Here is an 18,197-nt window from a genome sequence, read left to right on the forward strand (position 1 = left end):
AATCAAAATCCTTGTGAATGAGTCCCACACACCAGTATTTTCAAACCTGTAGGATGATTTCAACATTCAGCCAATATTAACTATCAAAAATATATCATTATATAATTAAAAGGAAATACACTTTCATGTGCTTCAAATATGAATTCATTATGTCACAATATGGTATTTATATGAAATGGTGCATGGTAATGCATATGAATTCATTGGAACACCAGATTTGGGGCACTTGATATAACTAGTGGATATAACTTGCTATTGCTGTCTGAGACTTTTACTCTGAAAGCTAATTACTTACACATTGTGGTCCCATAATAATGTTAATTTTCACCAATTCCATTTAGATGTTTATGTAAAAGGGGAAAAAATCTTCATAAGACATTTTGCTAAAAGAGTATTTGATCTATGAGTACATAATTTCAATGAAAGTTGACCTATGTTGAGTTTTAATGTGCTAATTCTAGAGAAATGGCTATTTAATCTAAAGATAACTATTTGTTATAAGATTAAGATGCGTTTAAACACTTTAAATTTTTTTCAATTTTTCTGATTAGAAGTGGAATATAATTTATTCTTTCTTCTAACCAATTTCATTAAAAATTTGATATAATGTATAAAATAATATAAGCTGGGTGCAGTGGCTTGAACCTATAATCCTAGAATTTGGAGGCTGAAGCAGGAGGGTTGCAAATTTAGATCCCTACCTGGGGAACATGGGGCTGTAGTTCCATGTGAAGCCCTGGTTTCAATCTGGTTTTATCTTCACTAGTTCTCATATGCTGTTCTCACATTGATCACTTCTGCTGCCCATATTTTCAATAGAATTTGTTATCTCTTGGTTTTCTGTTCCATACCTTTTCATGGACACTAATTCTTATCTAAACTGGTCATTTGTGTTTTGTAACATCTTGTTTAGCTCTGCTAGCTAGCTTTTTCCTGAGTGTTTTCTGTAAACTCACTGATCATTTTATTATCTACATTATCTGTTCAGTTTCATAATCTCTGAGCTCACTGAGCACTTAATTTTTGAAAGTCTAATTCTTTTATTCTTCATTAAGTTGTTGTTTTCTAGGTGTCTCCATCCGAGGACCTGGGGAGACTGTATTTTACTGCCAGTCTTACTTGGCCACTTTTAATCCCCCCCTTAAGGTATTTTTTAGATCAGTACCAAGTACATTTTCTTGGCTAAACAACAAAATATTGTACTCAGCTGATCTAAGATGTACAGATTTTTCATTGTAAGAATTTGAAATCAGGGCCAGGGATTTAGCTCAGTGGTGCTCTGCCTACATCACAAGTGCAAGGTCCTGAGTTGGATCCCTGGTACCAGGAAAAAAAAAGTATTTGAAATCAGTAAGTTTTATAGTCATAGTTGGGTATCATCCTTGTGTATCACCTGGCAGTAGTTATATAGCCAATTTTTCTGTAAGATTTTCTGAATGTGGTCCTAGCTGCTCATATATTCTGTTTTTCACTAAGTTATGTGCACTATGTATTCTACATTTAATTCTCATAAAGATTTTATTATGTGGAAAAATCTCTCAATGAAATATTAGTAAATTAAATCCAACAGCACATTAAAAACTTTACTCACAATGATCAAGTGGGATCCAGCCCAATGATTCAAGGATAGCTATATATATGCAAATCAATAAGTATAAGAAACCATATCAATACAATGAAAGCCAGAAACCATGTGATCCTTTCATTGATGCAGAAATGGCTTTTGATAAAATTTATGATAAAAATGCTGAGCAAATTAAGTATACATGAAATGTACCTCAACATTACATAGGCCAATTATAATAAGTCAACATTTATCTGTAAATTGCACAGAGAATAGCTACAAACTTTCTCCATTGTCTCTCTAAAATCAAAGATGCTCACTGTGCCAGTTAATCTTAATTGCCAACTTGAGTGGAGTAAGAGACTTCTGGAGATAATATGATTGGATCATAGAAGTGCTATCATCTTTATTGGATTAATCCATTGAGGTTCATAGGTAGCTGAGTGTCCTGTTAGACAACAGGATCCAGTTAGAGGAGTTGAGTCACGGGTGGCTGTCTTTGGAGGATGTAGCTCCTGCTCTGGCACTCTTCCATGTTCTCTGCTTCCCACCCACCATGGAGTAGCGGCTTTGCTTTATAATACTCTTCCTCACTGCTGTTCTTGTTTTACAGCTAGCCACATTAGACTGACTGAAGCCTCTGAAACCATGAGCCAAATAAATGCTACTTCCTTCTTTAAGATGTATATGGTATGCATTGTGTTCCAGTAGCTGACACAGTGACTATTACACTCACTTTCACCACATTTTTTTTAACATAGCACTAGCCAGAGTAATTAGACTATAGAAAGAAACAAAGTGAATCCAAATTGGGAAAGGAATCAAATCATCACTGCTTATAGAGAATGTGATTTTATATACAGAACATCCTCAAAACTCCACCAAAATTTTTTTAAAAAATGAATTCATAAAATTCATTTAAAAAACCAGTAATGTTTCTATGTGCCCACAGTAAATTATCTGAAACAGAAAACAAGAAAGCAATTTTATTTATAATCCCCCTCCAAATTAAACACAAAGCAATAAATTTAATAGAAAAGGTAAAAGATCTTTTGAAAAGAACACAAAATAGAAAGTCATGCTACGTTCAAGATTTGGAATATTCAGTATTGTTAAACATCTATACTATCCCAATCAATTTACATATTCAGTGCAATCGCTATCAAAATAACAAAGGTGTTCTTCACAGAGCTAGAAAACAGTTCTAAAATTTACATGTAGCTACAAGAAACCCTTAATATCCAAAGCTATTTTGAGCAAAATGAACACAACAGGATGTATTACATTACCTGAGTTCAAAATATAATAGAAAAATGTAGTAATCAAAACATTATGATGTTGACATCAAAACAGACATATGGATCTGTAGACTAGTGGAACAGAATAGAGAGCATAGAATTAAACTTGTGCATATACAGACAGCTGATTTTTTGAAGAGATGCTAAGAACATGCATTGCTGAGAAGGCATTTTTTTCAATAAAATGTTTTGGGAAAATAGATATACATATGCAGAAGAATGAAGCTAGACCCCATCTCCCTCCAGTTACAAAGACTAACTCAAAATAGGTTAAAGGTTAAATGTAAGATCTGAAACTATTTAACTAATTAACTATTAGAAGAAAATGTAGGCAAAAATGGGTATAGATTTTTTAAAAAATAAGAACTGAAATTCACAGGAAATGAAAGAAAAAAGTGAGATTACATAAAACTAAAAGGCTTCTGCACAGCAAAAGAAAACTCAACAGAGTGAAGAGACACCTAAAGAATGGAAAAAAATATTTCCAATGTATACATCTGACAAGGCATTGGTATCCAAAATATATAAGGAACTCCAAAAATGTAATATCTAAAATACAAATGACCTGACTTAAAAATGGGCCATAGATCTAAATAGACATTTCTCAATAAACATATACAAACGCTGAATATCACTAACCACGAAAGCAATAGAGATCAAAACCACAATGAGATTTTACCCCACCACAATAAGAATAGCTAACATAAAAGACTACAGATAAAAAGTGCTTGCAAGAATATTGAGGAGCGGAAACTCTTGCACATTGTGGATAGGAAATTAAATTAACACACCCATAGTGGAAAAAGTATGGAAGTTTCTCCAAGATTTAAAAATATAAGTACCATATTACCCCACAATTCCATTGCTGCATAAATATCCAAAGGAAATGGAATCCATATGTCAAAGACAGATTTGTACTTCATTGTTCACTGCACCACTATTGATAATAGCCAAGAGATGGAAATAACCTATGTGTTCATCAGCTGATGAATGGATAAAGAAAATGTAGTAAAACTATACAATGGAACACTATTCAGTCAGAAAAAAAAAAAAAGGTCCTATGGTTTGCTACAACACTGATGGAACTGGAGATCATTATGTTAACGGAAATAAGTCAGGTACAGAGAGATAAGCACTGCATGATCTCATATACATTGGGAATCTGAAAAAGGTGATCTTACAGAAGTTGAGAATGTTGGTTACCAGAGACTGCAACAAGTAGCCAGTGACAGCAGATGGAGGAAATATGATCAGTAGATAGTAATTTATAATTAGATCGGAACAAGAAGCTGTGGAATACTATTGCAACGTAACTATGTTTAGTATAGATAACAATTATGTATTATACATTTCAAAACCTATTGGAAAGGATTTTAAAAGTTTTTACAATGAAGAAATGATAAAGGTTTGAGGCCATAAATATATTTAACCTAATTTAAACATTAAGTAATATATATCATAAGTTAGATTGTTCCCCATCAGTATGTAAAATTTTTATATTTTTGTTCATTACCTAAAAATAAATAAGCAAAGACAAAGTTTCACAGAATCAATAAACAAACAAAGACAAAATATCTGATAGTATAGAGGTGAGGAATTTTTCTCAGGTAAGAAAAAGACTACATTGTAATTCAGTATAAGAAAAAGTTATCTAAAAGAAAGCAAAGAAATACCATTATAAACTAAATTTTATATAATGGAGCAATAATTTGTTAAAGCAATGACTACAATTCCATTTTGAGAAGAAAGCCCCAGAGCACCATCTTCCAGAATGGCAACAGCCTAAGGAAGTTGTTCCTCTGGATTTGGTTCATAAACACTGCACTTCTATAGCCAAGAGAGAAGGAACCCTAGCTACTGCTTCACCTGGCACCAGACCTTGGCATCATTCAGGTGATGCTGGTTTTAGATGCATGCAAAATGCATGAGTTGTGGGGTCAGGAGGGCTTCCACCCAGAATTCAGAAGAAGGCCTGGGAAGTCAGGTAGTGTGGCCCTGAAAGGGGAGTGTGTGAAGCTGTGTGAAGTTGTGTGAAGCCTTAGGTGCAGTGGAGACTGCAAAGTTTTTGAGAAGACAGGAACATGGATCATCTGAAGAAAACTGCAAAGAGGGAGCAGAGATGGCCCCAGCGAGAAGCCATGGGAGCTACAACCACCAGAAATACTGCAGGGCCAGGGTCACAGAAGTCCTTTGGAATTCATATCCAGCCACAGACTGCTTCAGAATCTGAACATGGAACTACAGGAATTAATGTTTATCTTGCTGAATTTTGGACTTACTTTGGTCCCATTCCTTTGTATCCCTCTCTTTCTACCTTTGGAATGGTAATGTCTTTCTTGTGCCATTGCATGTTGGAAGTGTTTAACTTCCTTTTCATTTGTACAGGAGCTCGGAGCTAAGAGTTTGCCTTAAATCTCAGAGGAGACATTGGACTTGAACTTTTCATCAATGCTGAAAATATTAGGACTTTGGCAGCTCTTGGGGATGGACTAAGTGCCTCTTGCATGAGAGATGTGTATGAGTCTTTGGGTATCCAGGGGTGAAATATTATGAGTTTTATCTAGATGTCAAAGCCTCATTTGGTCACAGGTGGGACTTTTTCCGAGGTGGCTGAATCTAGAGTGTGTGATGCTGCAATTGATTCACGGTGCAATGCTAGGCCCAAGGGCAGTAGGATTAAGGGTTTGAATGCTACTCAGTCTAAGTAGCCTGCATAAAATATAAGGGCTAGAAAGAGCTGTGGTCATCCCTTGCTTGCTTTGCTACCTGCCTGCCATGAATGATTTCTCTTCACTGCCCATCTGCCAGGTTCCCCTGCCTTGGAGCCAGCCAATTATGGACTGCAACCTCTACAAACTGCAAGCTAAATAAACTTTTATCCTTTTAACTTTGGGTATTGGGTGAGGAAAGTAACTAATATGGGGTTAATCATCAGCTGAACACTTTATATAAAGTTTTTTAGTATTTAAATCACAGACAATATTGGCATTTCCACACATCTTATTAGAAACACAGAATCTTACATTTATGAAATCAAAACCTAAATTTTAGCAAGATCTCTACAATTTATTTGCACCATAAAGTTTTAAATGCACTTTGTATAAAGTTTATAAAAATACTCTTTAGGGGCTGGGGATTTAGCTCAGTGGTTCTGCCACCTGCCTTTACAAGCACAGGACCCGAGTTTGATCCCCAGTACCCAAAAAAAAATACTCTTTAAATCTGAGGGTATAATTTGTCACAGAGTGCTTGCCTAGCATGCATGAGGCCCTGGGTTCAATCCTTAGTACCATAAAACAAACAAACAGAAATAGAATACACCAAAAATCCCTTCATACTACCAAGCAAAGTATTGACAAAACAACTTTAAAACTGCAGAAAGCCTCATAGAATGGGTAAAGAAAACTTCAAATTAACAGGAATTTGATGGGATTTATTCATAAATTAAGCATGACAATATTCATAGAAATCTTTGCCCAAATAATTTAAAAAGCTTTTTCTATAAGCTCTATTTAAGTAATGAAAATATTGTAATGATAAGAGAATTGTGCTATAGTTTATTTGAAAACATTTTTTCTTTGTAGTACATAAAATCACAATGTATCTTACCATATATGAAACAGTGAATTTGATGAAATACAAACATTGATACCAGTTCAATGTCACAACTCATTATAAACCATGATCATCATGACTCTTATTCATATAGATCTGTGCATTTGAAATAACAATTATAAAATATTTAATTTGTATAACTTAATAATTACTTAATTTATCGGTACCTCATATATTATTCTCTGCAGACATATTTCAACTTTATTAAAGTTTCTGTGATGAAGAAAAATTGTATATATTTAAGATGTGCAACTTGACATTTGATATGCATAAACATGGTTATTGAAATGAAGCTAATTAAAATATCCATCTCTTTATATCCTTATTGTTTTTTTGGTGTGTGTTGAGAGAAATTAAAATCAGTTATTTTAGTATAGTTCAAATATACAGTGCAATACTGATCAATCAATAGTGCAATACAATCAACACACTACATTAGATCACTATAAATTCTTCAGTGGTATAAATGAAACTTTGATTCTCTTGGTGAATGACTGTTTATATAAGAAGAAGAATTGATAAACATATCAGCCAATTTTACTTTCATGCTACATTAAAAATGACAGTGGAAATTTACTCTAAGTAAACATAATAGCTGCATCAGTGGTAAATTAGTTCATTCTAACATTGACACATATAATGAATGTAAAATTAACATGTGTGAAAGGACTTTTTAACCACAAAAATAAAGCTTGAAAAAAGTTTTAAGATTCAGCACCTAAACACTTGCTTTTAGTTTAATATTTTAAATAATTTTAAATTTATATCTCATCTATATTTTCTTTGTTAGCATTTAGTGTAACAAAAAGAAAATTATGATTTAAAAGAAATTACTTTTTTCCAAAATGACACTGAGTAAGATAGTCATGGGTTATTCCAATTGGTGGTGACTATTGGACTGCCTTCACCCTATTTTTCCAAATTACTTCTTTATTGATGATAATAATTATCTTTATCATACATATTTTAGTCAGGTCAAATGATAATGAAGCTCATGGAAGTATTTGAATTTTGCTGCCACAATGGGAAGAGATATCTATGACTCCAGTTGGTTTTCTCACCCTTGTACATTTTTATTTTCTTATATGTGCAGTAGCTTTGTATCATAGATGCTTGATGAACTTTTTTCAAATAAATATATGCCGAACAAAGTTATAGTTTAGAATATGTACATTCTTATCTGCCTATATTGCAGAATATTTCATATGAGACTTTAGGCTATTTAAAAATGATTATGATCTCAACAGGCACACAATCAGTTTTGTTTATATGTTTTTATGTTTCACATTTTATTGGATTTTCTTTCTACTCATTCATAAGGAAACTACCTTTAACAAAGTTGCACTGTGTAATGTATTAGGTCATAAGTTCCAGGAGGTATCTGGTGCATTTAATTTTATGGAATTACTTTAATTTGCTTTTTGAATATTTTACATTAAAAAACAGCCTCAGGAATAAACTTTTATTTTTGCTCCATGTGCCCTATGGCTTTTTTCTGTAATATATAATCATGATGATTTAAAATTGCATGACAGAATGATAGGAGTGTTGACAAGTTCACAGGGAAACAATCTTCTGTATGTTAAATTTGGAATCACCTAAAGCACTGCACATTATTATTTATCCAAACATACTTTTTTGGATTGATTGCTTGAAAGGTGAAATCTGGACTTCTTTGGATTTGTAAGTAAAGTTAAAAGTTTTTCTCATACCATAAAGTCCTAAATTAATAACAGGCCTACTTCCTTACTAACCAGTGGGCTACTGAGATGAGACCATCCTAATTTCCTGAGAGCTTTATGAAAATACCAAGTCTCAGGATCCATCTTGGATCCTACAAATCTAAATATGACTTTTAACAAACATCCAGATGATATCTGTGTACATCACTGAGAATTGCTGGAAGCCCATTTCTTTGTTGACATCCAGAAAATCAAGACATTTTAAGGCCAGGATCCTGGCTCCTAAACCCTTTTTGAAAGGACTATGGCTTATACAATTCAAGTAGAATGAAAATCGTACATAACAAGATTTTAAAACAAAAAAATCTATTTTGCCGTCTTTAAAGCCCTGTAGACTCACAAGTATTCATGTAATTATAACATTTTGAGGTATATAATAATTACTTTTTCTAAACAAAGAATGAAAATTACATCCACTAAATGTGTTCATCTATCCCTGTTGTACCTAGTCCTTTATTGACAGTCTCGGGATGTTATTTAGCTGTCTTAGACTTGTAGAAATCATGCTGCTTTGTTCCCTGCAGAGTTAGAATAAAATATTAGTAATTATGCATATTTAATTTTCAAAAGGCCAAGTGATTACTCATAGCACTTATAAGAAAGAAAATGAGTTCAGATAAAACATTTCCTTGGTATAGGTTTTCAAAACTGAAGTTGTATTATTATGAATATTTCTTCTTATGATGAATAGGGTGAAAAATAACATTTTTCTTCTTTCCTCTTTTCCAGATGCAAGACAAAAGTCTACCCTGATGAACTTCCAAACACAAGTGTAGTCATTGTGTTTCACAATGAAGCATGGAGCACTCTCCTTAGAACTGTTTATAGTGTTATAAATCGTTCCCCACACTACCTACTCTCTGAGGTCATCTTGGTAGATGATGCCAGTGAAAGAGGTATGAAATATATTTCTTATACTTTTTAATTAGAAAGCTTTATTATGGCTAAAAGAGAGGTACAGTGATCTGTATTTTGCTTTCAATCAACCATCTATCTAATTTTCATCCATATGCCTTGCCAATCTCAACTCTAGGAACAATTATTCTTCTAGTTTTCCTCATCTTCATTTGACTCTAACTACCTTAAGAAATCACCTAAAATGACTTCCAAAATATTTTTTCCCAATTTAACTGGTCATATTTAAAATTTATATGACTAGATATGAGACTTTAATTAACTGATATAATTGGTATTTTCACATTACCTCATGAGAAAAAAGTGTTATGAGTTGGCCGCTATTTCTGTGTGTTGAATTTCTATCATGGAAGTAGCCAGTCTGCCTTAAAACTGTTTCAAATTTTTCTTGTTAATTCTTATTGCATGTTACAGATTTTCTCAAGTTCACACTAGAGAATTACGTGAAAAATTTAGAAGTTCCAGTCAAAATTATCAGGATGGAAGAGCGCTCAGGGTTAATACGTGCTCGTCTTCGAGGAGCAGCTGCTTCAAAAGGGCAGGTCATAACTTTTCTGGATGCACACTGTGAATGCACGTTAGGATGGCTGGAGCCCTTGCTGGCGAGAATAAAGGAAGACAGGTAGAAATTCATGTGTTATGTCTGCACAGGTTATGACAGAACCTGTAAGGCAATTCTAGCTGTTGATCAGAATTTCTCTTTCAAGCTTCTATTTTCAGAAGGTTTATTTTATAGGTTTCAAAAAGCAACTTTAGTATACAAAGGATTGCTTTCTTCTTGTTGAACTTGGGTATTTTATTAAGAAAAAATTAAGCAATTCAAACAATAAAAGTATGTTGAATATTGGCTCCTAGGTGGAGGAAATCAATCTAATCTGAAACAGTACACTATATTATAAAGGCACATTTTCAAAGCATTCTTTGTCCTCACAACCACACTTTGAGGTAGGTAATGTAGATTTTCTTATCATACCTAATAATAGAGAGAGACAAAAAAATTATATTCCTTGCCCCAGTTATTGAAAGTGCTGGGAATGATAATCCAGTTCTACCTACCTGCTCACCAGTGTTCTCTTGATTTCTTCAGTGCTATCACTCAGAGTATAGTTCAGATTCACCTTGAAAATCTTAAAAATAAACATGCACACAAACTCTCTCCACTAAAATAAAATAATGATTAGAAAAACAAGCAGAGAGCACAGCTGTTAAGTTTAATATTTTAAACAATACTTTCACTTTCTACATACAAATTGTGAAATTTGAAAAATTGAATAACACTTTGTAGAAATTAAGAACCCTAATACAGAAATGCAATTCTTTCTGGTGATGCAATGAAGCACAGGCTTTTTTTTGCACACCTTAATAAACACTGGGGATAAATGAGTATAATTTCTAAGCACCTAATGAAGATAACTAAAATTGAATGTTGTCCACTGTGTTAACAAAGGATTACATAACACTTTGCTTGCATAGTCATTTCATGTTCAGTAGATGAGTCTGTGTAGGATTGGAGTTTTTAATTAGACACTCAAGACTGGTACTCTTAGTCTGCGCTACTTCAGCCATATCACATAACTGGCAGGATTTGGTACTTGCCAGGAAGATAGATGGAGGCTGTCAGTACAGTGAACCACATCAGTTCAAGAAAGCAGTGGGAACCTTCTATTCATCTACATGTAATACACAACTAATGCTATTTTGTGTACTGTACGGTACCCACAGGAGAATAAGATTGACAAAGTAAACTTAGAACATCTTAAATACATTTTCTGACAACTTTTTGTACATTGTGCTATTTTTTAAACATATGTTTCACATTCATCTTAGGTTTTAATATAAGATTTTATTGTAGTCATGTGTTTGATACTTATTTATTCTAAAAATTTGCATGCATTATATTTGTATATAATAATCACCCCTTGTCCTGATTATAAATTCTAACATCGTCATAAATAGATAATAAATTCTGTCCAATGTCATAAGATCTAATTTCTTTATCCCACAAGTTAAATTATTAAATCTAAATAAAAAATAGATAATACTTTGTTAGGTCCAGAGTCACCAACAAACTTTCCCAAGAATAGATGAATCTTACTGATTTCAGAGTTCAGGCTTTGGCCAAATGTATTTAGTGGAGACACAGTTAACAATGATTGTTGATGATACATCACTAGTGTTAACAAAGAAGAAATAATAGTCAACATTTCTTTCCACATGTATGTGTGATTTGGAAGCATATGATTGATTTTACTTTCTGCCATATCTAAAAATCAAGCTCTGGCTCTTCAAAATTAGCTTCAATCAATGCAATATTGGGTAGACTTTAACATTTATTTGTGGCTATGGCAGAAGGTTGGTCTCACAGAAAAACACATAAGCTGGGAATAAGGGAAGAGAATGAAGGCACACCATGGATTAAAAGAGTGACATCTCCAAGTGAAATTTTCTCACTGTAAAAAGCTACTACCAAGAACATCATGCCTCTTACATTTCTTCTTACTTTAGGAAATAGAAAAAACATCAGAGTCTTAGACTGATTACTGTATCTTGCCCTATCTTACAATACTGTCTGGATTGTGACAACCGTGAACTCTTAATTCTAGAACAGTTTACTCTAAAATTGTCATGACTTGATTATCTTTCATAGAAAACATTTTCTTATACTGATAGATCATGTTTTTAATTGTTCCTACTTTTTATTCTAGTAGATTTTTTTCCTATGAAGATAGTTTTAGAACATTTCCTTTAAACTAACATACCCTATTTGACATGCAAACTATCAGATCTAATTTTCTGTCATTTATTCTCCCCTCTGTGCATGTTATTGGTTTTCAGTGGGTTGTAGCTAAAATGATGCATAATCTCAAAGCAGCTCTACTAATCAAGCTGTAGGTGGAGGTTTTATGAAAAATAGGCTATGCTCATCCTACTGAGTTAGTACTTAGAATGCGTTTGGAAATCAGTTTGAAGGTCAATTAGTATATTTGATTAGATTTCACATGTTAGAATAAGGAGAATGTATGAAAGATATAGTCAAATGAACTAATTTCATAGAGAAAAAAAGATGAAATAAAATTAAAGACATTTAAGTCACAAATAAATTAACATATTATCAGCTCTAATCAATTTGAAGAAGCTAAGGTTGCATTTAAATGATGACATATGTAAACTGGTTTTCATTTTTTTGCAGGAAAACAGTTGTATGCCCTATCATTGATGTGATTAGTGATGATACCTTCGAATATATGGCTGGGTCAGATATGACTTATGGAGGTTTTAACTGGAAACTCAATTTCCGCTGGTATCCTGTTCCACAAAGAGAAATGGATAGGAGGAAGGGAGATAGAACATTACCTGTAAGGTATGTAGATATCATCTTCCAAAAAGTGGTGTATGTATTCCTATAATAATTAAAGAATATTATAAATTTTGTTCTTCATTTGAATTATTTCAAGTCATACTTATATATATTATATATAATCAATGATATTTCCATATATAATAATAATGATATTAAATCCAGTTTAAATTAGCATAGAAAAACCTAAGTATTGATAGAAATCTCTAATATTTTTTGAAGCTTTATATATTATATATTCAAAACATATTTATTATGAATTTTCCATTTGACAAGAGTTTGCTAGCTTTAATACTTCAAATAAAAGTATCACTTAGCTAAAAGTGTATGCTTTATCACAGAAGTGTCCTCAAAATTGAAATAACTAAAAATGTTTGGTAAATATTGTAATTTCATTAACCTTAAAGAACTATCTTCCTTTAGATTAATAGGAAGATCTACTTGGAAAATTTAAAATATTAGCAGTTGTAAACATTTTATTATTTGTTTGAAATTACTTTAATTAGCTGCTTATTTTGAAATATTTATTAATAAAATATGTGCTTACCCTTAATAAAAAAATCATATGCTCGTTTATTTGTCTAGATAAGTGATATTTTATTAAAATTAAATATCACATTCTTACCTTACTATATTTTTGCAGACCTCTTACCTGTAACCAAAAATTGATTTCCTAAAACTGTTTTGGAGCCTATTCAGTAGTTTAGCTCTTTGAAGTTGAATATAGCAAGTCATTATTCTGTTAGAACAGGGTCATATCCTAAGATTCTAAAACAATTTACATATAATCCATTATCTAAACAAGATTTGTTCAGTAACCAACTGAGGATATGTTTTATCCATTATTAACTACTTAAATAATGAATTAATTAAAAATAAATTTTAAAACTACTTAGTGGAAGAAAATAGCCCTAATTGTTATTGAAGCTTTAAGTATTAAAAGCTGTCAAGTAGTTATCACTACCACATAGAAGAAATGAAATATTCCTCCTAACATTGTATAAAGACATATAAATTACTGTCAATATTTACAGCAAAATTTAGTAATTTTTAAATATTATACAATCTTCCCCTTTACCAAGTTCTGTTAATCCTTTTCACTGATACCTGAGGAAACATAGTGACTCATAATGCCATCATTAGATTTTTTTCTACTTCTTGGCTTCATTTAGTATTTCTGATGTTTAGTACACTTAAATATAGATAATCTGTATATTTATTTGAAAATTAAGTATATAAGAATGCATATTTGTGCTTATTTTTAAAAAATACATCTACAAAAGACATGTTATATTCAAATTAGATGTCTCAGGGAATTGAACAGTAATTAAGGCAGCCAACATTCATAGTAAGAAATTATTATCTCATTCATCAAAGAAAAATCTACATGGAAATCAACTATCATTAGTCATTTTTAACTGAAACAAATGATGACTCATCTAATTTGCTACCTTTTAATCACATTTTTGTGGTTTTATTGAAGTAACATGAGAAAGAATAATACCTCAGAATAATTTATTTATTAACCTCAGTATCAGCACATCATTTTATTTTCTAAAACACTGAAGAAACTGGAGCAAGAGAAATGAGAAACCTCAGTCTCTGCTGAAGTTTCTAAATTTTATGGCAAAAGGTTAATTAATTCACTGGCTCTGTTGTAACAGCCTGCAGGTAATTTTCATCAGCATAGATGTAATGTGAACTTTCCTTGTACTTGTAATCTATTACTTGAAGATGTGATCATTTTTCTCACATTTGTACAAACAGATAAATCATTCTGGGTGTTGGAGACATTTTTTTTCACTTGATTAACAGAATTTTGAATAGCTAAAGTGATTAAAATGAGGTTGAAATTTTTAGTTTACTTAGCAGAATGCTTCATTTAAAATGTCACTTTTGATGGAATTTTTTAGTCAGTATAATCTGTTAGTCATAATTTAGAAATACAATCATACATCTGCAAATATATTTTACCAACTTGAACTTGTGACCTAAACTCAGTTACACTACTTTTAAAGTACAGTTTATAAAGGTTACGCTTATTATTTTATTGTCAAGCTCTCAGCTTTGATATTTTCTTTTTCATAATAACTTTGTGAAATAGGGTTTGTGAATATAGAATAATAGCATATTAATCTTGAATATTTAGTTTTTTAATCAGTCTTTTGACACATTGGTAATCAAATTATATGAGTTTTCAGAAATACATAGTAGTAATCAAATTGTTGACCCTGAGATTATAATTAGGAGATTATGTCCCAAATATGCTCTGTAGCTGTGTTTTATTTGGCCTATATAGTACATATTTTGCATTTTCAAAAATTTTAAATGAATTGCTTTCATTAAAAATCTGGATTTCCAGATCCTGAAAAGTCAAAATAGATTGGTCAACTGGCCCAATAGTTCCACCTGGCACCATCATGTAGAGTTGAATAGAAAATACCCACGTAGAAGTCATGTGAAAGCTTTGTCCAAGTCCTTCTAATCCCTATAATTTTCTCTCTGACTCTGATCTAGATGGTTATTTGCTATTTGCCAGCATTCTTGTACTTGGGGAAGTATTTCTTGGCACCTGTGTTTCAATCAAAGTTGAGAGAAATAAATTTACTCCAACCAATTGACTTCTCATAATTAACTTTGTCTGGTTTTAACCTTAAATTTATGACCTCTGACTTAGAAGCTACTTCCTCGTAGCTAAGTTTGATTCTCATTAAACAGATTAACCCTGTATATATAAGTATAAATGTTACCTAAAGAAATAGGCAAGTAGCATCGAAATTATTCAATAATGCATATATCACTCCAAATCATTTAATTAATTTGTGCATGTATTGTGCATTTTCTAACATATACAAATCTGAGGTGATTTGGTTTAGACTATTGTGATAAATGTGATTCTATATGGAACTATACAGGCATATATCTTGATAAGTAAGGTGCTAGGTTCTGCACATATAAAAATGGCTAAAGCAATCTCTGTTGTAAAATTGCTTACTATCTGGAAATGGCTGTGTATATGGGAAAGAGGGAAAGAGGAAAAGAGGACACAATATATGAAGTAAGTGTGGGTGAACTATGTCTACTAGAGTGGTGCATGTTTCTGGCTCAAGTCCTATTGATTCCACTAGTCTCTTAATTATTCACTGTAAGTGACCCTCAGTAAATAGTCATATGTTTGTTTCCACTTTAATTCATTACTGATTTTTTTATTAGAAACCCATTGGTTATTTTTATTATCTTTATTAGAAACTTATTGGTTATTTTTCAAGTCTGTTTAAAATTTTTTAGTCTCCACATCTTACCATATGGACTCCTTAAAATTTAGCTATTGTTAATATTCTTAATATGGGTAATTTTATCCTTAATTGGAATACTATGGTAAGTGTATTCCTAAAATAAGACTTTTAAATTTTCACTAATCATTGCTATCATATTAAATCAAACAGGTACTATTATTACCTAATATTCCTGATATTTTTTACTTATTTTTATATCCCTTTTTATTAACATTTGTCTGCCTGTAATCTCAGCACTTGAAAGGCTGAGGCAGGAGGAGTGCCCTGATTTCAGGCCAGCGGCCAGCCTGAAATACCTTGTCTAAAAGAAAATTTTTTTTGTCAGATCTCATACATCTATTTTTCACTTAATTATAATTAGGAATTTCTAAAGACTATTAAATAAATTAACATTGTCAATAACATCTTGGATTGTAACTGCTATGCCTTTATATCATGAAAAACAAAATATACACATGCAGCATCTCTGGATTTTTTATTCTGATGTATAGTCATAGAAAAAGCATTAAAGTTGGCTTTGGGTCAGTCAGGTTTTATTTCAAGTTCTCCTACTTGGTGAATTACCCACTCTTCTTAACTATAAAATGGAAAATTATTATCCTTGCCTTGTTTAGCTCATAAAGTATTGTGAAATCATAAATATATTGAGGAGGAATTGGACTTCAATTTCTTTCTAGATAAAGAAGCACATATTCCAAAACAAATGCGACAAATATCTAAGATCATAAAAAGTCTTTTATTATTATTTTAGTATTATTTTAGTATTTTGTTATATTTTATTTTTTTATTATTTTAGTATTTTATTATATTTTATTCGGAGTATTTCTCTACAGATATATGTTGCACAGGTTACATTTTGATATATCATCAGAATTTTTCTACGCCCTTAAAGTTTTTTTCTTTTTTTGGATCAATACAAATTTTAATGTTTACTAATGTCTCTATTAGTTCCTTAACTCTTCTTTTTTTGTAGTCCAAGTTAGGTAAGATTAATTTATACTGTATTTTAAAAAATATTTATTCTTTAATGTCTCTAGAGAATTACGTATTTGAATATTGTGACATTTGTGCTAACATTCTTATCTCCTGCCAATATTGGGATTTTGTTCCCTCTACAAAAAAAAAAAAAAAAATCAATGCTGACTCCAATGCATAATTTCTTTACTAACTATAATAAATGAAAAACACATTTTTTCTGTAAAATCTTGTATAATGACAATTTCTTATATTTACTAGGAACTAATTATTTTTTATTTTTATGTTATATTTTCTCCATTAGACTTTTCATAATTTAACTAACATATACTTTTTGATTTGAAGAAGTAAACAGGTATAGATAGTAGCAAAGCCTTTAATACATATGTATACAATAAGAAATATTAAAAAAAATTTCAAGGAAAGGTCAACATTATGAGGAGAACAAGTGCTCTGAAAGAGTTGACTTTGAATGTTCAGCCTTTCAACATTTTTGCATCTTCATGTTAAAATCTAATATATGTTAATTTTAAGAGATGTAAAACATTTTCATCTCAAATGGAATCTTTGACTTGATATTCTTCCTTTTTTTTCTTTTCTTTTTTTTTTTTCCCTCCAATTCTGGGGATCACACTCAGGACCTTGAACTGTCAAGGCAGACAGCACCACTGATTTAAATCTCTAGCTGTTTGATTTGATATTCTTTACAGGAATAAGCATATTATTATATTGTGTCCTAATCTTTTGGGGTACATTTTGCAAGATTTTCTTTGCTGTCTGTTAAGATAAGAAGAAAATAGAAATCATAAAAAGTTTTCAGGGTGAAGGATCTAGTATCATATTTATATGATTATTTTCAGTATCATATTTAGTGTCACAATATATTATCATATATTGGTCAAATCATTTTAATCTATCTGATCTCAGCTGGCCCTACTGTTTATTTTGACCTCATGTAAGTGTAAGATGAGGATACAAGGAAAGATTATAATTTGCATCAACTACTGTACATCACTCTGGAAGCTTAGGGTTTCATCAGGTTATGAGGAATTTCAAAACAACTCAGAGACAGGAAAAATAATCACTCCTTTATTAGAAATAAGGTCTTTAAGCACAAGTTAAGGTATTTTATTTCCAAATTTATGATAAATGGGTTCTTAGGAAACAAAACAAGTCTCTTGCCAGCACGAAGGAGAGATTTATATATTTTCTTATCCTTTAAAAAAGCACTGAGATTATTCATATTCAGAGACTCTAAGGATTAGAGTAAATTTCTTTACTGAAACTGTAAAGCAGTATGAACACTTAAAATAACAATTTCTTCTGTATAGAAATCTGTATTTTCATACAAAACATATGTTTAAGTGATTGTCTTAACAGGTAATATTATAAAACACTTCATTTTTAACTATAAAATCACTAATTGTATTCAAG

The 18,197-nt window shown here is 31.5% G+C and overlaps 1 protein-coding gene across 6 annotated transcripts in view; it reads left to right on the plus strand.

Moving 5' to 3' along the window:
* Galnt13 (polypeptide N-acetylgalactosaminyltransferase 13) overlaps positions 1 to 18,197 on the plus strand; it is a 568,495-nt gene that overhangs the window by 347,433 nt on the left and 202,865 nt on the right. For all 6 annotated transcript variants that reach the window (XM_004835936.3, XM_087196087.1, XM_087196104.1 and 3 more), the window contains 3 exons: positions 8,949 to 9,115; positions 9,549 to 9,756; positions 12,325 to 12,495. In XM_004835936.3, the coding sequence (XP_004835993.1) occupies positions 8,949 to 9,115; positions 9,549 to 9,756; positions 12,325 to 12,495 (546 nt within the window). The remainder of the gene's footprint in view (positions 1 to 8,948; positions 9,116 to 9,548; positions 9,757 to 12,324; positions 12,496 to 18,197) is intronic.

Source organism: Heterocephalus glaber, unplaced genomic scaffold (genome assembly GCF_053883595.1).
Source record: "Heterocephalus glaber isolate CG9 unplaced genomic scaffold, H.glaber_assembly_v1.0 deba00000347, whole genome shotgun sequence".
NCBI classification, from domain to species: Eukaryota; Metazoa; Chordata; class Mammalia; order Rodentia; family Bathyergidae; genus Heterocephalus; species Heterocephalus glaber.